The 22,529-nt window shown below is 38.7% G+C and overlaps 2 protein-coding genes across 2 annotated transcripts; both read left to right on the top strand.

Annotated features, from left to right (window-relative positions):
- Positions 1-1,319: 1,319 nt before the first annotated feature.
- sfxn5b (sideroflexin 5b) lies at positions 1,320-11,412 on the top strand. The gene is made up of 14 exons (XM_034208200.1): positions 1,320-1,503; positions 5,199-5,267; positions 5,598-5,675; positions 5,922-5,948; positions 6,041-6,095; positions 6,192-6,217; positions 6,361-6,414; positions 6,741-6,797; positions 7,331-7,396; positions 7,760-7,850; positions 8,147-8,262; positions 8,511-8,596; positions 9,609-9,726; positions 9,979-11,412. The coding sequence occupies exons 1-14, from the start codon at positions 1,447-1,449 to the stop codon at positions 10,054-10,056; spliced, it is 978 nt and encodes a 325-aa protein (XP_034064091.1). The 5' UTR covers positions 1,320-1,446; the 3' UTR covers positions 10,057-11,412.
- Positions 11,413-12,005: 593 nt separating this feature from the next.
- smyd5 (SMYD family member 5) lies at positions 12,006-21,612 on the top strand. Its single transcript, XM_034208144.1, has 13 exons — positions 12,006-12,125; positions 12,952-13,060; positions 14,701-14,840; positions 17,932-18,053; positions 18,130-18,199; positions 18,762-18,866; positions 19,109-19,171; positions 19,729-19,799; positions 19,890-19,996; positions 20,168-20,224; positions 20,336-20,430; positions 20,866-20,936; positions 21,389-21,612. The coding sequence occupies exons 1-13, from the start codon at positions 12,033-12,035 to the stop codon at positions 21,531-21,533; spliced, it is 1,248 nt and encodes a 415-aa protein (XP_034064035.1). The 5' UTR covers positions 12,006-12,032; the 3' UTR covers positions 21,534-21,612.
- The last annotated feature ends 917 nt before the right edge of the window (positions 21,613-22,529 follow it).

Here is a 22,529-nt window from a genome sequence, read left to right as displayed (position 1 = left end):
ACACTCTGGTACTTCTACTTTTACTCATGTACAAGATCTGAGTACTTCTACCATCTCTGCTTATCAGCACTAGTATGAGTGTTTTCCATCCTTTATTCTGCAGCAATGCTTTTGTCTCTCCACACGAGGGCCATCTTTACTACACAGTGTTATAAAACTGCTGGTTCAGCATGCACCTTGTCCTTGGCTTTCACATATTCAGGATATTTTAATCTGTGATTTATTAAAGATATTATTGATTTAAATTGCGTTTATTGCCAGCAGTGCCCAGCTTGCACTGCTAGCAACTTCACTTCACTTATCTCTCTGTGAAATGCTGATTAACATTAATTTCTGCTCTGAAGCAAGACATACTAGCATAAGCAGTCTTTGTGTTCATGGATGCATAACATCAGCTACATTTCCTGTTAAGACTGACCAAGTTGTTCCCTTTTAGAACAAAAAGGTTGAGCTGATTCTATATTGTTATAGGCTACCCCTTTAGTTGTAAAGATGTAAGAAAAGAAAAGTGGTAGCCAGTGAATAGAAGATGTTCTTAGTAAAAAAGATCAATACCACTGTAGAAATTCTCAAATACAAGTCAAACCAAAATGAAGAATAGCCAATTTTACAAATCATATACAATTTAGTTCTGTATTACAATGTATGCATTAATGTTTTAATAACTTTGTTCACGCATATGGTCGAGGAGGTTCATTGCTTTACCTACATCATTATTCATTCATCGAGTTAACTCTGTGTCAGATAAATGGAGTGAAAAATATACAACCATGGCCTCCAAAATGTTGTGCAAGGGTATAACAATGTTAATACTCAAGATAAGTACCTAAAAGTGTTACCTGCGTCAAGTAGCCTACATAAGCTATGTACTTCTTTACATACCACATATAAAACACAATTGGGATGGGGTTACACACTTGGTAAAAGCAACATATTATTTTTAAATGTTTCTTCAGAACATTGGGATGGATGTCATGGATTACATGTGCAATATGATTAAGATGCACAATCATTTGAAGGCTAATGCGCATTAAATAGACTTCAGTCAGTTTGAAAGCAGCATCTTCTGCTATAAGAGTCCAGTGTGGTGACTAGCCTCAATTTTGTTTTTCTTTGGGTTATTTTCATAGACTGTATAAAGGTTATTTTTCTATAGTCCCGTTAGGCCACACCTCCTCACAAAATGATTTATTGGTTCAATCTTGACACCTATAAGGTGCATCAGCTGTTATCTTTCCCAAGATAAATCCGAGATGTTATGCAATAGCGTCGATTATTCAATCGATTATTTGGGATGTGTAGTCATGCGGTTTAACTTTGCCATTGTTATTGCAAACGGAAGGACTACACATCCCGACACACTGAGCGACACTCACTGACTGTAGTTCGCCCTACTTGAAAATCCGTTCATGATTCAGTTCATTAATAAATAAAGAGTTGGCTGTCATGGCGGAATCTGCAGCATGTCCTGCCTTCCAGCTCGGGAGACCGCGATACGAGCAGGTAAGTCTTTTTATTTATTCCCCGTCAAGCTGCGTTAATGGCATTTTGTTGTTCAGGCTTTCTGTCGGAAAACAGCTCCATCCTCCGCCCTGCTGCTCTGGATGCTCTCACTTTAGCGAAAGTTGCCTTTCATCCGCGATTCTTTGTTGTATAACTGCAACAACTTTAAACCGATTATGAACTTCTGAGCGTGGTTGCAGGAGTGTATTGTAGTTTAAGTAGTACACATAATGGTTGTGTATCGCTCTTTATCATCTCCATTTATAGATTTCACACCCTTTGCATCGCTGCTGCTGCTCCGTGAAATATATTATCAGACTATGGGCTGCAGCCAAGGCACTAGTACCTCCCTAGTAAAAAAGCGTATCTGTTTGTTTTTGCAGCTTTAATTCTTATTTTAGTCTTTAACATTGCAGTTGTTTGGGATTTTTTGATACAATATCTGCACATCTTGTACACTTATCTAATCCAAATCGCAATATAACAGCCTGAAGTGTATCTAATATATCAGGATGCTTTCTGCAGAGTTACTGTGTCCCCCAATGTGATCGAGATGAATGGGCTGCCTGTCCTTATCTGAAGCCCATTACTCAATTTTCCGTCCTCCGAAATGAATTTGCATTGGTCAGCCCTGAAAGATAATGTGACCTTCACGTAAACCCGTGTTGCACATTAACTGAGGAAGCTGCACGCTGGGTACATTTACATTTCTGAGGCTTCTTTCATCAAAGACACTTATTAAACAGCAGCCTCAAGGAAATTATTCACATGAAGTATTGCACAGATCAAGGTCCATAAACAGATTGTGTAAATAAATCACCAAACTTTTCAGATTAGCTATAAATTCAAATCAGATGAGCTTTAAATGCATCTCTTTTCAAAATCCAGAGTAACACGGAAAAACGATGTAAAGGCACACAAACACAAAAGGAAAGCAATTTATCCTAAAGTTTGAGCACATCAATTCTGACATAGACAGAACAGTTTGAATTGATTGTTAGTATTGCTAAGTATAACAAAATGCCAAATTCCCAAAAAGAGACACGAACACATAACTAAGGGTGCGAAACCAACACCAAAATGTCCCAAAATGACTAAGAAGACACAAAACAGGACCTCAAAAGAATGCAAAATAACCATAAAAGGGGCAAAAAGGCCAATAATACAAAAAATGACAACAAGAAGACACCATATAGAATATACAAAATTACAAAAAAGAGGGCCAACACCACCACTTAAGGATGCAATGACCAAGTACTGTAGGGCGCAAGACAAAGAGATTAAAAACAAGAAGGATGCAAATAAATCCAGAAGAGACGCAAATCCACCACAAATGTAAGCAAAGTGGCCACAAGGAATGATACAATGGACCCTAAAATACGTTGTTCTGTGTGTCTTTCACAGAGTGTCTTGGGGTCTTGCTCTTAGAGTGATGAGGACTAACTAATGAGGACTTACTAATTAGCACAGGATAATTTATGTTCACAAAAAGCCTAAGTGGCATTTCATTCACACCCTTTGTCACATGTGAATTACTTTTGTCTATTTTTAGAGAGTACCTCACAAATTCCTCTTTTAGACCCCCCTAATTTTAAGGCAGCGAGTAATTCAATCTTGGTTTCCGGCACCTATTGCTCGTGGTTTTTAAGTAGGAAGTCTTTTCTTTCAGACCCCGTAGAGCTTTTTATTTTTCCACCTGCAACCTGCACTTCTTGTCGGGTTGATAAAGGTGCTGTAATACTTTTGGTTCCTTGCGTCAAAGCAGTTGAAATTAGCCAGTTTGAATCAGCAGAAATCTTCCTCTGTTTGTCTGCTCTTTCTGCCGCGCTCCGTCTCAGCTACTACAGCCTTGTTGTGTACTCTCCAGGGAGCTGAAACTCATGCATAATTAAAACAGGATCCTTACATGGATCCTCAGTCTACCCTCTCTTACAAAACAGCACTGCAGCACATATGGCCTGTCAGAGGAGGAGACGTGTGATGGGGGAATGGCAGTGGCAGCGGACCCAGGGTTACAGTACAGATGGATGGTTATTTACACTCTTCAGGAGCATTATTGTTTCCAGTCATTTCAATTAGGACCCGATGCTGAACAGATAATTGAAATATTGAAGGGTTTTGTTCCACTGTCATTCCTCTTCCACTGCTCATCATCACTCATAACTCTCTCTGAGGGAAGTTGATTGAAGCTGCCATGTTTTTGTCCATCTGGTTTGCCAAAAAGACTCTTGGCGTTCATTGCTGTTGGGCCTTTTCAGAGTGCTGGCACACACACTTAGCAATTGGCATGCTGATGGAGACAGTGAAGGGAACTGGAAACAGGGCATTTGACCAGCAGCTCAAAGCCTCACTTAGATGGAGGAATGTCTTTGTTAAATGTGTTCAGGTTGCTTGTACATTTACTTTAAAGTACATCTAAAAGAAGGCAGATTTTACTTTTAATCTCAGCTTAATTGTGTTGGATTGTTTAGTTATGATAGCACAGACTGTCATCTATTTTTATACAGTTTTATAATTGGCTGTTTTTTTGTTTTGATGTTTCCACATTGACTCTGTTTTCCTTTAAGTGGCATTTCAAAGAATCCTTTTGTTTAGGTTTCATTTAAATAGCAAAGACTTGGGCAATGCTGTTCTTGACCTTTGGGAACAAAATGCTGAGAAGGTAATATACTCAAAAGTATGTTTACTAATGGTGGCGTGTGGTGCAGTGGGTTGTGCGTTGGTGTTCAGATCAGGGGGTCACAGGTTCAAACCCCACTGCAGTCAGCATGTCGTTGTGTCCCTGGGCAAGACACTTCACCCCAAGTTGCTCCTGTGGGGATTGCCCACAGTATTGAGTGTGTAAGTTGCTTTGGATAAAAGCGTCTAACAAGTGACATGTAATACTAATGAGGTTCATCGTTCTGCATGGAGATTTAAATATACTGCAATATTAAGGAAATGTACTTATTCATATTCTGGCTGACAGGGAGGTGATTGATAACACTAAAATGTCCTTGTACTGAATATAAGATACAACCAGCAGTGTGTTAGTTTACTGTAAAAATAAGACTCAGTGGAAACAGTGACTCTGTCTAAAGGTAACAAAATCACCTACCAGCACCTCTCAAGCTCAATGATTAAAATGTGACATCTTGTTTCTTAAAGAACAATATCTGTCTATATTCTTTCTCCTGGCTCTAGAATTATATTTAAGCAAAACCATGATCATGGATGATGACACATGGATAAAAAAGTCACTAAAGGTGAATATTTTTGCGCATACGGTTAGGATAAATTTAAGGGATTTAGTATTTATCCAGTATTTAATCAATATACTAAGATTTAAACTAAGTATCATTGCATAGGGTCTTTTGGTGTAGCCTAGTAAAACCAGTGTTCGGGGTGGGATTAGGGTTGTTAAGATACATGACCTAAACACTTCTAAAAGTCTTACTGCAGCCCTGTTTATATACACAACAATAAACTGTACCCAATGTGACCACATACATACATTTAATGTTCACACCAGAGCTGTGCAACAGACACAGCAATGTCTTAAGATGTATTAAACCAGTGAGTCTAAACTAAAGCAATGGAAAGTGTGATAAATCATCTCAGACTTAATAACACTTCTGATATTATCCATTCACAGAGGAAAGGATGTTGTTTTGTACATTCATTAACAATTAACCTTCTCTTACTTTTTTTTCAAGGGCTCATTTCTGGGTCGGCTGAGACACTTTGCGGACATAATTGACCCCAGCACCCTGTTTGTGTCCGAGGTAAAGAAAATATAAATCTGTAAATGTTTCAACAAGGTTGAACAAGGTTTTGAAATGTGGTGTCGAAAAAAGATTATCCTTCCATCCATAATTATTAAAAACGTTCCCGTAAACAAATGATCAGATCTGTATTAAAGCTCATCAGGTTTAGGCCATGTTAAACATTTCTACAGCTGAAACAATTAGTTGATTTATGGATGAATCAATTGACAGAAAAAGGGAACTTGTTAAAAATGGTCGTGTTTGATGACAGTTATATGACCTTTTTTATTGTTCTAATTGTAATTCAAAACAGTTCCGATCTAATGAAGCCTTTTCTTTTGTATGCAGCAACGATTGAAAGAATGCTTGAAACTCCTCGATGACTACAAACATGGCGAGCTTCCACCGGGAGTGTCGGATGGTCAGGTGAGTCTTTACCGACCTGGGTGTGATAAAAAACGAAATATATTGCAGTATAATACGCTAACATGCAACAGGAAACAGATTGACCTTAAGTTTGAAAATACCTGGCTTGAGCAAAATACAGTTATTATCACATTAAAAAATGTAAAGTTAACGAACATATCCGAACCAAATAGGAAAGAAAATCAAACATATAAACCTTATAATTAATTGAAGTGATTTTTAAAACAGTTTTGTTTACCTTTGCAGCTGTGGGAAGCCCAGAAGATCAAGCAGGTAAGTGATTCATGGCTCATATTGTAAGTCATTACATTGAAGCCTCCGGGCTCCTGGCAGCATGAGGGTGAGGTCATGCTCTCTGCACGCAGGCTATCATTCATCCAGACACAGGGGAGAAGATCTTCATGCCATTACGAATGTCAGGTACGACCTCAGATGAAGATCTTTGCTAAAGTTGTTCAAGTTTCCTCCATTTTGTCTTTGTTTTTTCACACTGAAAATCACTTCTTCACTGTGCAGGTTATGTGCCATTTGGAACACCGATTGTAAGTCCCACATGAAAATCATACATTCAAAATCATGGCTGTGCAGATGTCCATTTACATGATCATGTTTGGGGATAGACGAAATTAGACTTTAGACTTATTTTACCCCGGAAAATAAGCCTTTGTTCCCTGGTCTCATCTAGGTCATTGGCCTTCTTCTCCCAAATCAGACTGTGGTGTCTACCATTATATGGCAGGTACTGTAAACAACCAACATCTTGTGAAACCATTGCATTTATTGTACATTTTTACATTTTCTGGTAAGCATACTTTTACATGCAATGCTTTCCGACCAAGGACGTTGTAATATAAAGTGCTGCTGCTCCGTTGGCTTCTGTCTGTGTGCTGTCTTTTTATAAAGCAGTAAATACGAGAGTATATAGTGCTTGTCTATCTGAACTTCTTCTCTTTCGTTTGACTTTTCCCTACTCTCCTCCTCTTGATTCCCCTTTTCTCTTTCCTCCATAATTCTTCTTTGGTTGTTGCTTTAACCTTTGTTTATGACCTTTTTTCTTTCCTTCAGTGGCTGAACCAGAGTCATAATGCCTGTGTGAACTATGCAAACCGCAACGCCACAAAGGTGGGAGCATTAATATTAACATGTTTAGTGGTGACTATGGCTGCGAGGGAGTGCGGGTCGTCTTTCAACCAGAAGGTTGTGGGTTCGATCCCAGCCCATGCAGTCAACATGTCGATGTATCCTTGGGCAAGATACTTAACCCTGAGTTGCTCCCGATGGCATGGCCAACGGTGTGTGAATGTGTATGCATGTTAGGTCCTAGAGTAAGGTACACTGCTCTGTATGAATGGGTGTGAATGGGTGAACGACATGTAGTATGTAAAGCGCTTTGAGGGGTCTTAAAGACTGGATAAAGCGCTATATAAGTACAGTCCATTTACCATTTACCATTTAGTCCCCCTAAGGACTTTATTTATTAAATGGGCTGCTCAAGATTCTGTACAACATGTCTGATCACCATAATAGAGCTCATTTGTATTGTTTTTTGTTCTGAAAATGACAATTTACGACATTAAATCCCAATACAAACTGTCACTATAGAGAGTAAACCCTGTGTAAAGCTGTGACACAACATTTGCTCTCTCCTTCTTCAGCCTACGCCAACATCCAAGTTTCTTCAAGGCTATGTAGGAGCTGTGACCAGCGCTGTCTCTATTGCAGTATGTGTTTCTCCCTCTTAAATCCTGAGAAAAATGTATTTGAAAAGGGTCTTTTTGGTGAATTTGACCTGCACATTCATGTCATGAGCTGCTTTTGAATGTGCACCATAGTTGTTATTACATTGCTGGCTATATTTTATACAGAGTATCATTAACAGTGCTGGTAATATACAGTAAGCTTTTTGAATAGAGTTAGCTGTACAGTTCAAGTACTAATGCTAATGTTTGGCTAGAGTAAAGTCCATATACTAATGCTACTTATGCGAAAACAAAGGACCAGTTTGCTGTAAATGAGATTTTAAAGTGTGTTTCATAGATTGTATAAGGTGAACCTGATTTGTGTTTTTATATGAACTGTTGTAGGTGGGACTGAATGTTCTGATTAAGAAGGCCAACAGGCTGAGTCCTGCCACCAGGATGATCATTCAGAGGCTCGTCCCCTTCCCAGCTGTAGGTGGGTTTCCAAAGGACTCTCTGTACCATTTATATTCGGGGGTAATTATTAATTTAAATTCCATCCAAGACTTAATTTGTTAGAAATTAGTAAATAAGTTATAAATCCAAAAATGCAAGCTTATTATAATTCTTACTGCAATGGATTTCTCAATTTCACCAAGACTAGTCCGGCTCAAAATTAAGGTATTTATAAAGGAGTTTCTTCTTTGGATCCATGACTACATTTCCTGTCTACAGCATATGTTTTTGTGTACATTTATTATCATAAAAGTGGCCTTTCTCACCTGTCCTCAGCCAGTGCAAACATCTGTAATGTGGGCCTGATGAGACACAACGAGCTATCTGAAGGCATTGATGTGTTGGACAACAATGGCAAAGTGGTGGGATCCTCAAAGATTGCTGCAAGACATGTGAGTTTTTTTTTTGTTGCACACTACTCTTCTGCACTGAATATGTTCTGCTGGTTTATTCCCATGAATTGCAAATGTGCTGGTGGCTGATAATGGGAAAACTCATAATTTCATGCACGGATCCTGTCACTCAGCACCTATTTTATACAGTCTATCTTCAGCACACATCTGATTTCATGAAATTAAATCTAACTCATTTGCAGAATTTGAAATGAAGCGTGTACACAATGTTCTCATATTTACCCCAGGCGATCACGGAGACCGCCTTCACACGTGTGGTCCTCCCGATGCCAATCTTCATCCTGCCCCCCATCATCATGTCCTACCTAGAGAGGTCTGTACAGACATTATGTGGTTGGATTTGTTACTAGGGTTGCAATTAACAATTCAATTGGGTATTGGTTAATCTAATGATGAATTGATTTTTGTTCTGCTTTTTACTTATCCTATTACCCACAAATCTATTTCGTGCCAATTCCAACATCATCCAATATCTTTGCCAGAATGCAAACCAGCTTCAAACAACACTATTAAGTCAAAGATAGCATGTGACTTAGTAAAGATCTTTTTTGTCTTAAAATGTCTTTCCTACCTGTTTCCTGTAGCTGAAATAAACTATTTTGATGATAGTTATTCCGTTTTGCAATCCCTCACAAATGAGGCAGGCAGTATGTATTGTTTCTATGACAAAAAGTAACAGCAGCAGCTGAACTAGTCCTGCTAAAAGATGACTTGCTTAGTTAAGAAGAGTAGGAGCTGTATCAACTATCACAGCCACTGACACAATACAGCTATTTTTTTCCTACATCTGTAAGATTTGCCAGAGGCATAGTGAAAAAATAATCTGCGTATAAGTCCTTACATTTACAAGATCATTCATCTCTTTCCCAGCTAGCTTGCATCTTCTTTCTCAGCCTGCCTTTAGTTATTGCTCATCTAAAAACCTATCTCTTAATATCAGTACTGAGCCAGGCCCGCCATATGTTGTGCCCTAAAGTGCTTTCCATATACTCATTCAATAGTAGGTCACAGCCTGAGAAAATATAATAATACAGCCAATTGTTTTGAAGCACAAAAAGACTGAATCAAAATACACTTCTTGTTTCTTTTGTTATACATACAAAAGAGCTTTTCTACAGTCTGACTCGGTAAACCCAGGACTGGAACGTTCTCACAGACAGATTCATCTCCCACCCACTAATTGTGGAAAATAGCACCCCTAAATCTGCACATGCTGTCTTTTTCTCCGGATCCAAAAATAACTCCTGGCTTGGCAGTAGTCATCTGTGATCGATCCACACAGCAGGCTCACATATCCTTTTATCACTGTCTCTTGACTCTGGTAGGCTGCGATTCCTGCAGAGAAACCGCAGATTGTTGCTGCCCGTCCACAGCCTCGTGTGCCTGCTCACCTTCAGCCTCTCGCTGCCTCTGGCCATCAGCCTGTTCCCCCAGATGTCTCAGGTACAGTACAACGCCGCTTCAACTGCTTCTACTGTCAAGGCCAGATGGCTCACAGAGAGAAAGAGAGGAGAAAAGAGAGCAGCTGGCGAAATTCTAATTACACATACACCACTTGACATGCACTAGTTTCACCTCTCATTCCAGATGTCTCTTCCCACGTTTGATTAAGAGTCAAAATGAATGTTTAAAGCTTTAAGACAAAGAAATGTAGAGCTACAATTTTTACCTTCAGTCTGATTGTTTATCTTGCAGATTGAAGTGTCTTGCCTGGAGCCGGAGATCGCTATGGCAACAGATTGCAAGATGGTGACCTACAACAAGGGTCTATGATGGCTGGCGTGGAGCAGGAGAAGAGATCAGAGGAGGAGGCTGCACGGTGAAGAGCTGTCAGGGAGAGCCTCGGCTGGGTTCCTCCTGACGACAGCTGAGGGGATGCTTCTGCTGCAGTATCATAGCTGAGTGTGTATATCATGGTGTACTAACCCAGGTTTTATTTTCTAATTTTTGTAACCTTTACCAAGATCCTAGTCAATGTGTACACATTGGGACATATTCCCTTTATCCTTGCTGTTTTTAAGAGAATAGAAGAAGCTCTGTATATAGAAATAATGATATATTTACGGTAAATCTGTTTTTTTTAGCATTAATGAAATTATTTTAATATATAGAATACAGTGTTTTCCACACACAGGCTATACTCTGTTGCCCACTCATCCAATGAAAACAAAGGTGTTATAAATGCAGTTTAAACCTGCAAAAAATGACTCTCTTCATTGCTGCTAAATGTTTCCCATGTTCAGCAAAGCCTTTATACCTTTACCCTTTATTTAGAGGCATCTTTAGGGACAGACACAGGATTTCTGAGGCACACAAGACATACAAGCTGACATTTATTTCTTTACATAAAAACATTTCTGTCGTCTCACAAACATTTCCAGTGAAGAAAGATGATTGAAGAAGATTTTTACTGAGCGGTTGTAAAAAAAACCTCATCGGTGCGCTCTGCTGCACATTTTCATTTGTCATGGGTAATGGAATATATCTTTGTCTTTCCTGGCAAAATACACTGACCCTGATATATCTGCAATACACTAATATTGGCACAGTTGATTTATCACTCAGGCTATTTATCACTCTGCTGTATTATCGTGACAGAGACAAAGTATATTGTTGACATGTGGGAAACACTGAAATAGATGTCAAAATAAAAGTCTTAGTTATCTCTCGGGAACAAGTCTATTTATCATGTGATGGTAGAGAAACTCTGCAATAACAGTCACTAGGGGACAATAAGAAGCCACTCTGTGCTGTATATGTCTGTGGAAAAATGCAGATACTGTACTGTAGATGTTTATTAGTTACACTGTTTAATCCAATAATGTGAAATAACAAACACTATTCTACTGTCTAGATTTTGTTTTGTATAACAGCCAAATCCTTCTTTCCTAACTTTGTAGGACGGACATTTTACATATTGATTCTTTCTTAACCCACTGCTGTATTCCTAACGACTTCTTTTGTACAATATTTGAAACATAAAACGTACGAGCTAATATATTGTACTACTGATCATGAACTAGTATTTTTAATTATTTGTAAAATACTTATACTACATGTTTATTATATGTTTGTTAGACAAAACACTGTAAAACATCTATCTATAGTATCAATAAAATATACAATAAATACTCTTTTCTCCATTTACTTTATTCTGTGAAGAATTTATTTCCAGACTTTATTTAAGTATATGTGCCGTATCCTTTTTAGATAAATACATCTCTGCTAAGGCATCACATCTGTAAATATTTATTGGATATATTGAATATAGTTATATTCTAATATATCCTGTCCTATCCTGAAAAACAAATTCAAAATCTTAGTGATAGTATACATTAAAATTAAATGGTGCATGTCATGAGTCATTGTAAATTCACAGTTCTCTTTCCACTCTCTCAAACATCCAAGACTGCACCAATATCTCCATGAGTTATTTAATGTGTAAGCAAATGGTGTGTTTTTTTAAGTTGTATGTGTTATTTTATGATATTAATGTATTTTAACCTGAACATGTACAGTGTCTTTACGCAACTTCTAATATCGCACTATACATTAAATGTGTTAGTATTTAATTATACCAAAATATGTGTACTTATGCTAACTTTAGTCACCTACAATAAAGCAATGAGTTCCCAGTGTTGAGCAGTGACACACCTGCAGTTCGCATGCTGACCACCAGAGGTCGCTGCTGCTTCGCGCGGAGATAAATCGTCAGTGTCAGAGTTGAAAGGGGAAAGGTTGTCAGCAACATGGCTGCTCCCCTGGATGACATGTTTTCCTTCTGCGTGGACCCCGGCAAAGTCTCTGCCTGCGTGGATGTGAGATTTATAGACAATATCAAGGTAAAGCGGTGCAGAGTTTGTCAGATTAAAACGATTTAGAGAGATCCGGAGTTTGAATCGGCTCTGTGGCTGAGGTGTGGTGGACGCGTGTCGGCTGAGAGGGAGCATCACAGCCCGGCAGAGCAGACCTGCAGGGCTCAGGGAGAACTGAAGGAAAACATGTGGTTTATAAAACGTTTTCTGATCATTAGAGATCTGTATGTGTCTAAAACTATCAGTTATGTGCTGATTTGTACGTTAAGGGTGTCGATTTTAACCAGTAAATGTGAAATCAAAGGGACAACATCAACCGTTTTACACTATTATACTTAATAGGGTGCGATGCAAAGCAAGTAACTTAGTTGCATTGTTGAAGGAGAGTACTCAGTTCCTTTACTAAAGTAAAAGTACAAATGCTGTGGTCCTGAAATACTACATTACAAGTAAAAGTACAACAAGTACTCATTCTGCACAATGGCCCATTTCAGAATGATTTAAGGTACATATATCTTATCAGCTAAATGGACTTAAAGTATAAAGTAAAAGGACTGGATCTTTTTACTTTTTTATTTTAAAATGTTTATATTGTCCTGTTTTTATCAATAACAAATACATGTAAGAACATTTCACTATCGTAGTTTGTCAATGTGGAGCCAATTTAAGAGATAAGATAAGTGATGTGTTTTAATATATGAGAAAGTAAATAGTAACTACTAACTATAAGTGTTGTACATGTAGGGAAGTAAATAATAAAGTAGCATTTTAAATAGAAATATTTGTACCACTTACGGTTTTCAAACACTGGTGAAAATCGTACAACAGTCATATTTTGTTGTGTCTCTTTCAGGGCAAGGGTCTCTTCGCCAAACAGAGTATCAAGAAGGGAGATGCCATCTTTCTGGAGCGGCCACTCGTCTCTGCCCAGTTCCTGTGGAATTCTCAGTACAAATATAGAGGTGAGATCTGGACTGTATTTAAAAACACACAAACAGTTTAGTGAAATGACAACATATTAATTTACATAAATACAAGACCTTTGTTTTGGTGCATAACAAAAAACTAGTATGGACAAGAAAAGATAACAAAACATAAAAGTGGTGTTCATTGTAGAGTTTATCTTCACAATGAACGTATCATAACCATTTGTTCGCCACTTGCTATTTGTTTTGTCTAGAATATCGAAAATCCATTGGAGAAATATCATTGGGCTTTTTGTCAAGGGAACCCGTGCAATGCTAGCTTCGTGGTTGGCCTACAAAAATAGTTCATGGACTTTTTAACTGCATCTTGCACCAATAAAGAAGCACTGAAACATTGCATTAATAATAATATAGTATAGATAGTCCATACAGTGATGACAAAATCATGAATGTTTTATCAGACTTGACTAATACTGGTTAACTGGAGGTTATTGATCTAGAATGAATATTTAAAGACCCTAAACTAACCGGGTCTCCAGTAATGTTTGTCTCTCTAGGCCAGTGGTTCTCAAAGTGGGGGGCGCGCCCCCCCAGGGGGGCGCAGAGGCATGACAGGGGGGGCGCGAGAGACCAGGGGGGGAAATGGTTATTAAAAAAAAAAAAGATAAAAAAATAATAATCATATTTTGAAAAATTATTGATTGAAAATAATATAATACAGTACTATTACGTCTGGTTCTCTGTGTTTCATTAAAGCTCGGCTCTGTGTGTGTGTGTGGAACGAGCCATTTTGTGTGCTACACTCATAGAGAGAGAGAGAGCGCACCGGTACCGGAGATCGTAGTTGTTAGCTTCTGGTGCTAGCGAGCCACGCTAACGGATATACTGTAAGGAGTTTTTTCAACAACAAAGTGGAGGAGAGTCCTCTCCTGTCAGACTGAGAGACTCAGTGAGCTAAAGGACTCTCAGTGTTATCTCAGTGGGTCTCAAACGTTTTGGTCACCATTAATGTAAACAATTATTTCCGAGGCACACGTTTATATGATCATTATAGTTATAAAAAAATAAGAGAATAAATTAAAAACAGGTATGAAATACTATATGACAGTAAAAAAAGAATAAAGTTTAAAAGGGGAGTGATTTGTAAAATATCCATAAAGAAATAGTAAATCTGTTTCCAGTTCTGTTTCAAATGGGTGTTGAGAGATGTCCATAGATCTCTTCATTTTGCTCTCAAAGTGCACCAGATTGATGCTTTTAACTTCAATATTTAAAAATCTTCCCGGGGGAGCTTGCCCCCGGACCCCCCCTATGTGAGGTCCACACACCACCTATAAAAATAGCACTTTACCCCTGCTTACACCTATATGCCGTGAGCTGATTATCGAGCCTTCATTGTAACTGTCGCGGGTACACTGTGTATATGCGTGTGGGGAATGTTGCAGTAGAAAATTCCTCTGTAGCGCCCGGTACATTAATGGGAAACCCTAAATGTTTGAGCCCCCTCTATGAAACGTCAAGCTACCCCACAGCACCCCAAAATAAATCTCTGGCGCCGCCACTGAGCCTGACTATTTGTGTTGGGGGAGCCCGACTTTTTTTTTTCGCCAAAGGGGGGGCCTGACAGAAAAAGTTTGAGAACCACTGCTCTAGGCTAATCCACTATTCTTTTTTAGCCTGTGAGTACTGCTTACGTGCTCTGGAGAGTGCAGAGGAGAATGCGAGGAGACTCAGCGGCATCCCAGGACTCAGCCTCCCTCACCCTGAGCTCTGCAGGGTGCGACCGGAGAGGCACCAAGCCTGCCCGCAGTGCCAGGTGAGGCCAAACAGAAGATGGGTTGTATTGATTTAATGGACGTTGATGATAAGCCTCAATCTTTTTCTGTGGAAGTTGTCGTTTATTGCTCACTGGAGGAATATGCCCTGAAAAAGTTCAGATCAATATAAAACTTTGAAGACCTCTGTGGTTATGGAGGAACTTCCTCTGCGTCGATGGTGGGCGACACGACTAGCTGATCGATTTTAAGAGGCCAGTATTGGTACTACGGATCAGTAAGCTAATCTGTCTGCTTCTTTTTTTTTTAAACCAAAGGGGAACACTGTTTATGCTTGGTGGTTTCTTGTATTCACAGTATTGCATATCTGTAGGCCACATGTAAATAAGTTAAAGGGGACCTGTCATGTAAAATGCACTTTTTTATGTCTTTTATACATAAATATGTGTCCCCGGTGTGTCGGGGAACTCACGCAGCGTCAGAAAATAAAACCCTCTCTCTTTTCCTCCGTACCCAAATCTCTAAAAACGTGGGCTACAACGGAGCTGATCCAGATTTGCGTCCGATATGACATAATATCTGAAATGTAGGCTGGCTTTACACCCACGGCCCTATCAGAAACGTTGCTATCAGAAACAATGCCCGACTGTTTTGGACGTAATATGGTCGGTTTATGTTTACATTAGCATCGCTAACACTCAGAGCTAACCTGTACTGGAGAGCATGTGTGTGAAGAAGCAGGAAATAAAAAGGAACTCATCTTGTGGTATAACCGGCAAGAGAGAAAGCCTTTGAGCTCCATACTGTTTCAGAAATAATCCTTGATAATCCATGATATGGCGTTTCATCACCGCAGTATCTGCTGGTAGCATCTCCCGCATGAGCTCAGCCCCCTCCTTTTTTTTATCAATTTTTTTTTTTTTTAAAGCATTATATGGGGTATAAATCAGCACTTTTGAAACAGGAAGTGAAATAGCGGGATATGAGGCATGGCTAGAATGGGTGATCTGTTTGGTATTTTGAGCAAAACACTTCATAGACATGTTTATTTTAATATTTTTGATATATCTGAGACCTATGCTATTGCCTAAAAATAGCATGATAGGTCCACTTTAAGTTTAAACTGCCACAGAGCAAACTTCATTTTATTTAATGGTTTTCAGATTAGGGTTCCTGAAGCTAATACTAATTACCTTATTTCTACACCTCATTTTCAAAAGCTAGTTAAAACGTGTTGCATAGCACTATATGTTAAATGATTAAAACATTCAAGTAATTAAGATTTAGAAAACAAGAGCAATTAAATAGATAATAAAAAGAAAGGAAATGCAGTCAAAGCACAGAATAAATTAATTTAGGAGAATGCTACTTTATAATAATTATTTATAATATTTTTAAATGTAAGTCTATTTTCCTCACTTTATCTGCACTACCTGCTGTTGCAATAATGTACAATTCCCCGTTGCAATAATGTACAATTCCCCGTTGCAATAATGTACAATTCCCCGTTGCGGGAGAAATAAAGAATTTCTGATTTGTTTATAGAATACATTTAAATATACAACATGGTTATGGCTATGTGCTGTGAGGGGAGTTCTTTCAAAACATTTAAAAATGGATAGAGGTGTCCCAGCAAATGTCTTTATTTTGTGATAAGAAATTATATTTTAAATCTTTCCTCAATTTACGACAACAAAAGTTATTTTGTACTTGAATTAATTCCAGGTAAAAAGCCTTTTAGGTTGAACAATGCATTGTAATTAGTCATTTTTAAAAAAGTAAAAAAAAATGCCTTCTTTGTACATAATCTTGTAGGGGTTTGTTTATTTGTAATTATTCAGTTTTCATTTCATTTCATTTCAAACCTTTATTTATACAGATAAATCCCATTGAGATCATTGATCTCTTTTTCAAGGGAGACCTGCTCAAGTAGTTCCACATGAAACATAAAAACATAAATAGAACAACAAAAGGACATCATACAGCATCATTTACATAATTATCCACATAAACAGGTGCAATAGCTTCCGATTGAGTAGCATCCAACCGAGCTTTAAAAACATTTAGTGGCATCAGATTGTTCAGTTTCCATTTAATTTGCAGACTATTCCAAGACAGAGGAGCTGCGCATCTAAAAGCTTTCTTCCCTAAGACAGTCCTAGCAGTTGGCACATTTAATAAAACCACAGCATTCGATCTCAGGCAGTAGCCACTTACAATTTTCTGTGAGATCAGGGAGCAGATGTAGGATGGAAGTTTCCCTAACATGGCTTTATATATAAAAATGTACCAGTGACTGAGCCTCCGTACAGTTAGTGAAAGCAAACCAGCCCTTGCATACAGTGATGGGTTAATGCTTTACAGTTTGTCACAAATCTCAGTGCACTGTGATACGCAGCATCTAACTTGACCAGGCAATTGGCAGGTGCATTCATATAGATCAAATCACCATAGTCCAGCACAGGTAAAAAGGTCACAGTGACTAGCCTTTTCCTGGCCTCAAGCGAGAAACAGGACTTGTTTCTGAAAAAGAAACCTAGCCTAACCCTCAGCTTTTTAAGCAGGTTATTGACATGAAGTTTAAAAGTGAGACAATCATCAAGCCAGATACCAAGGTATTTGTAACAGGTAACCACTTCAAGTTTTATTCCTTGCGTAGTTACAATATCTAAAACAGGCTCTGGTGTCTTTTTAGCTTTAGAAAAGAGCATTACCTTGGTTTTATCAACATTTTAAAAGAAGCTTTAGTTCAGAGAGCTGAGTCTGAATAATTTTAAAAACAGCCTGTAATTTAACACCAGCCTCCTTAATGGAGGGACCTGCACAGTACATCACGGTATCATCCGCATAAAAATGTAAAGTAGCTTCATCCACATTTTCACCTAAACTGAGAATAATGGACCTAAAACAGAACAGTTTGTATAAAACTCTTAATTTCCAGATTCCAGGGACCTCACACAATAGTTGTTGTTAGTTAATGAAGACCTGTGTTTTCAAGTTAGTGATTATGGAAATGTGTGTGGGCGAATTACCACAGAGTTTTTAAGTTTGTGGAGTTTATTTCTGTACCCGTCATCTAAAATGATTGCATTAATGTTATGTTTGTTTCTGATTGATATTTTAACCCTGCAGGTGATGTACTGTAGCAGCGAGTGTAGACAAGCTGCAGCAGATCAGTACCACAGGGCTCTGTGTTTGGGTCCCTCTCAGGAAGATCCAGACCATCCCATCAACAAGCTCAAAGATGCATGGAGGTCAGAGTTCGGTTTCATTCTAAACTCTTAAGTTAATAATGTATTTCACCTAAAAGGAGATGTGTTTTCTGTTCAGGAGTATGCATTATCCCCCTGAGACCTCCAGCATCATGCTAATAGCCAGAATGGTAGCAATAGTCAAACAGGTGAGTCTCTGATGACGTCTTTTAAACCCTTGGGTATGAATCATTAAGTGTTCAATTTAATCAGGAAGGGTATATTCCTTGTATTAGAATCCGAATACCTTGCTGTAAAAGGACATAACATCCCTATGTCATTTTGATTATTACCAGCCATAATAATTTGATATTTACTTTGCCCTGACAAATACAGATACAGAAAATACTCTGATAAACCTGCTGTATTGTAACTTCTCAGCACAATACAGCATTGAGTTTCTAAAGAGACAGATATGTACCTCAGTAGATGGGGGAGACCAAAACAGAGCCAAAAGGAGAGTGAACATGGACTTGTATTCATAATATTGTCATAAACCGGACTGTAAATGAATGCTAATGCTGCCCAGAGTGTATACAGACAACTATTTGCTGACTGTTCAGCATAACAACTTTATAAGTTCTGATTTGTTATTGTAATATTACACATGTGTAAGCAAGATATACTGTAATGCTCAACAACTACTCACAATTAACTACTTGAATAACTGAGTGATGCAATGTTTTTGCTAAATGTTTACTTGTTGTCCAGGCCAAGGACAAAGCGCAGTGGCAGAAGCTGTTTTCACACTTCTGCAGCCGGACAGGTAATGAGGAAGAGGAGATCGCCCATAAGCTCCTAGGAGAGAAATTCAGAGTAAGTGAGCATGAAGTGATTTCTGCTTGAAATATATGAAATTGTTGACGTGTAAAATGTATGAAGTCTGACAGTTAAAAGAGAATGTCATGCTTTTATGCTAATCGCAGTTGTTTACGGCTCAATAAGCATAGCGTGACAATGTTGCCCCTCTAGAGAGAAGTTTAACTCCCACTGGCCATCTTTGATGTATGTATTCTGTTGCGTAACATTTGTTTTTTTATCCAACATTGTTTCTATAGGGGCAGCTGGCCTTGTTACACAGCTTTTTTAAAGGAGCACTATACGATGACTATCTGAGTCGGGTAAGAAAGCACAGTTCAAATGTGACCACTGCAGGTTTTATACCAAAATACAATTATTTAGATAATTTATAGTTTTATATGTTGGGGTATGTTAAATGTCATAGAAAACTAAGAAATAAAATAAAATGTGTACAATTGAGAATATTGCAGAAGTTGATATTGGAAACAGTCAATAAGTAATCAAATATTAAAAGTTCTGTATATTATTTCTGTCATAATGCAGCAGCACATTACATCTTGAGCTTGTTTCTCAGGGAAGCTAATTAAAGAGGTTCAATACTGAGCTGACAGTTGTTTTGATTTTGTTGCCTTAGTCCCATTTAATGTTGCTCTACTTATTAAATCCATTTTGTATTGTATAAATGTCATCTGACACTTTCCTTGTCATTTTGCTATGTTATTGACTTCATGTTAATGTGCTGATCTAACTGGAAAGTGAAGTTAAATCTTTCAAACTCCTACAACTGACCCCCGACCTCTAACCTTTAGTATGAAAGGGGTCAAAGGAAATTATTGGATCTTTAGTATTGATCAGTAAAGATATGATTGTGTTGCAGTGGTTTACCCCCGAGGGTTTCCGCTCTCTCTTCGCTCTTGTGGGAACCAATGGACAAGGAATTGGCACGAGGTAAACACTCATCACTTATGTCCTTCAATTTCTTTCATCCTGGGCTCAATAGTAATTCTCTTTCTTTGTGCTCTGTTTTTCTACATGCAGCTCATTGAGTCAGTGGGTTCATGCTTGTGATGCAATTCAGCTTCCTGTCCAGCAGAAGGAGCAATTGGACTCTTTTATCGACCAGATGTACAAGGACATTGAGAAAGGTCACAGTTTTATCTCAGTCTTGCAGTATATTTTACGGTTGTAAATTGTGTCTCAATTGAGCAGTGTTTATTATTGTCTGTGTTGTCCCAATGCCATTGCTGTGATTATGTAACATGTGTTCAGACTCAGAGTTCAACAAATATGCATCATTTGTCTCTTCCCCTCTGTAGAAACGGGAGACTTTCTAAACTGTGAGGGCTCTGGACTCTTTCTGCTCCAAAGCTCATGTAAGTGCAGATGATATAACTGTTATTTAGTGGCTGTTGCTTCAGTTCAAAGATGCTGTTCCTCTTGTCAAGAGACCTACTTAATAACTTTGTGCCTCCTTGACCCTACAGGTAACCACAGCTGCATACCCAACGCAGAGGCCTCCTTTCCCGACAACAATTTCCTGCTTCAGCTCAGCGCCCTTAGTGACATCAACCCAGGAGAGGTCAGCTGACACGCCTGGGTTCGCAGTGATAAATTCTGGCCCGGAAATATACAAGTCAGAACATCCCCTCTCTAGCTTTGTTTGCTCCCTTGTCAGACGGTATTAGAAGGCTGAGACTTTGAGGATTGCAGTTGGTTTGTCAAGCTGTCACAAGGATTGAGAAGCCTTGCATCTGCGTGGCACAGTAATGTCAAAGCAGTCGTGCTATTTTCAAAGCAAAGCTCTCCTTTTGAACAGTCCCTAAGACAGGAGCGCATTGTGTACGATGTCACCAGTAGTAAGATAGAAGGCTGCAGCCACTTCCTGCATGAGGGAGAAAAAAGTGTTTTTCCTCTGCCATTTGAAATATACCAGTAGCTTATATATGGGACTGAACTGTAATTGTAAAGTCTCAAAAACGTCTGCTCATCTTGTTTATTTTTCTTCAATCCTTAGGAGATCTGCATCAGTTATTTGGACTGCTGTCAGCGGGACCGAAGCCGCCACAGCAGACATAAAACTCTGAGGTACAGTAAGCGTATTTAATCCCTCGGATGTAATCTTAATCAATGCAAAAAATCTCTTCCAGGCAATAATAGGGAGTTTTGAAGTAGAGATGCTAGGAGTATGATGGCAGGTCCTGTGCATACACATCAATCAACATGATATCAATCCATCTTTGAATTATAGCGCAACACTCAGGGCTAGTTGGTTCTGCTAGTCTCTGAGTGTTTGTCAGCATCCTGTGTTAATTCTCAGCATTGAAAAAGAGCAGTTGCTTGCTCACTTGGTGGTTTGAAAAAATCCCTGTACCGCACATCAAACCCACTAATTAAAAGTAATAAACATATGCTCTCTTGCTCCAGAGACTGTATTTTTGCTCTGGTGTGCAGAACCAGATTTTATGAACATGAGTGTGATTCCTTTCATCTATTGTTAGAGGTGCAACAGTGTGACCTGCGCTGCGTTCTCTTCCCAGGGAGAACTACCTGTTTGTCTGCTCGTGTCCAAAGTGTGTCTCCCAGATGGGTGAGCTGGACATGACATCAGAGGAGGAAGAAGAAGGCGAGGCAGATGGCGAAATGGAGGGGGATGAGATGGAAGATGAGATGACCGATGTCTGACTTGCCAATATTGTTCTCAGCCGCTCCCTTTCCGGCCACCATGAACCCTGGGGAATAAAAAAAACTGTTCAAACCACAATCTGCGTTTCACCACAACTGTCCGATTTGTGTGGGAACATGTCTTATTATCACCACATTGCACTCAGTATTTCTCAATTTTGAGAGGTCTGTCCCAGAAAAATGTAAATCAGTATATGGGCAGGGATAGGTTTATTGTTGTTTTTCACTCTACTGCAACACACTAGAGGGGTAACACTATGACTTTCAGCTATCTGGGTTATGGGTTGAACAGTTTATTGACTGGTAGGCCTTTGTAAATCCAATTAGCATGTAAGCCCGTTGTCAAAACTACATTAATTAAAAATAAATCTAGACAATTTCTGACTAAACCTAGCAATCAAAGGTTGAAAGCTTTAACCACAGAAAGGGCCCTTTTTAAAAACTGCTTTTCTGTTAGAAACAACAGTGACCATGTTGAGAATCAATCAATCAAAAACAGTAAAGTTGTTGGGCCAAAAAACCAAACAAAACAATAGGCTGAAAGACTCAAAAGCTCCCGAGAGCTGATGGAAGCTCTAGAGGTTTTTAAATGGTGTCTGTAGGTTTCACTAAGAGCAGGTTTTGAAGTATTACAGTTCTTATACTTGTGTCTGACCTTCAGGTCCACTAAAGCAAACTCAGAAAACTGTCATCCTTTCTTGTCCCTGACAACTCTTAAACAAGGCGAGGTGATTAAGCGAAGGTCAATGTGTTTTCCTCCACTTAAGAAGTTTCTTACATGACTATGCATTACTATATTGGAGAGGCTTTTTATTTATATTCCATTGTAATTACAGTCTTGTCATCGGGGAGGCATCCAGCCGGTGAAGTTTAGTTTAGTTTTCATCCATTGATCTTCTATGAGGTTAAGTTTAACCTTACTTCATGTATTGTGGAGACCTTGATTTGGAAATTGCTTTGTCAGTAACTGTTTGGCCTGTATTTCAAACCGCAGTT

This window comes from Gymnodraco acuticeps, unplaced genomic scaffold, assembly GCF_902827175.1.
Source record: "Gymnodraco acuticeps unplaced genomic scaffold, fGymAcu1.1, whole genome shotgun sequence".
NCBI classification, from domain to species: Eukaryota; Metazoa; Chordata; class Actinopteri; order Perciformes; family Bathydraconidae; genus Gymnodraco; species Gymnodraco acuticeps.
Note: the sequence above shows the minus strand (reverse complement) of the source record. Positions and strands in the feature narration are given on the sequence as shown.

What these genes read in the sequence shown, in the direction of transcription:
- sfxn5b (XM_034208200.1), top strand. Translation starts at nt 1,447, where the DNA reads ATGGCGGAATCTGCAGCATGTCCTGCCTTCCAGCTCGGGAGACCGCGA. An exon ending in AAGCCCAGAAGATCAAGCAG is followed by an intron (nt 5,949 to 6,040) that starts GTAAGTGATTCA and finishes CTCTGCACGCAG; the next exon opens with GCTATCATTCATCCAGACAC. An exon ending in TGCCATTTGGAACACCGATT is followed by an intron (nt 6,218 to 6,360) that starts GTAAGTCCCACA and finishes GGTCTCATCTAG; the next exon opens with GTCATTGGCCTTCTTCTCCC.
- smyd5 (XM_034208144.1), top strand. Translation starts at nt 12,033, where the DNA reads ATGGCTGCTCCCCTGGATGACATGTTTTCCTTCTGCGTGGACCCCGGC. An exon ending in CTTTCTGCTCCAAAGCTCAT is followed by an intron (nt 20,225 to 20,335) that starts GTAAGTGCAGAT and finishes TTGACCCTACAG; the next exon opens with GTAACCACAGCTGCATACCC. An exon ending in AGCAGACATAAAACTCTGAG is followed by an intron (nt 20,937 to 21,388) that starts GTACAGTAAGCG and finishes TTCTCTTCCCAG; the next exon opens with GGAGAACTACCTGTTTGTCT.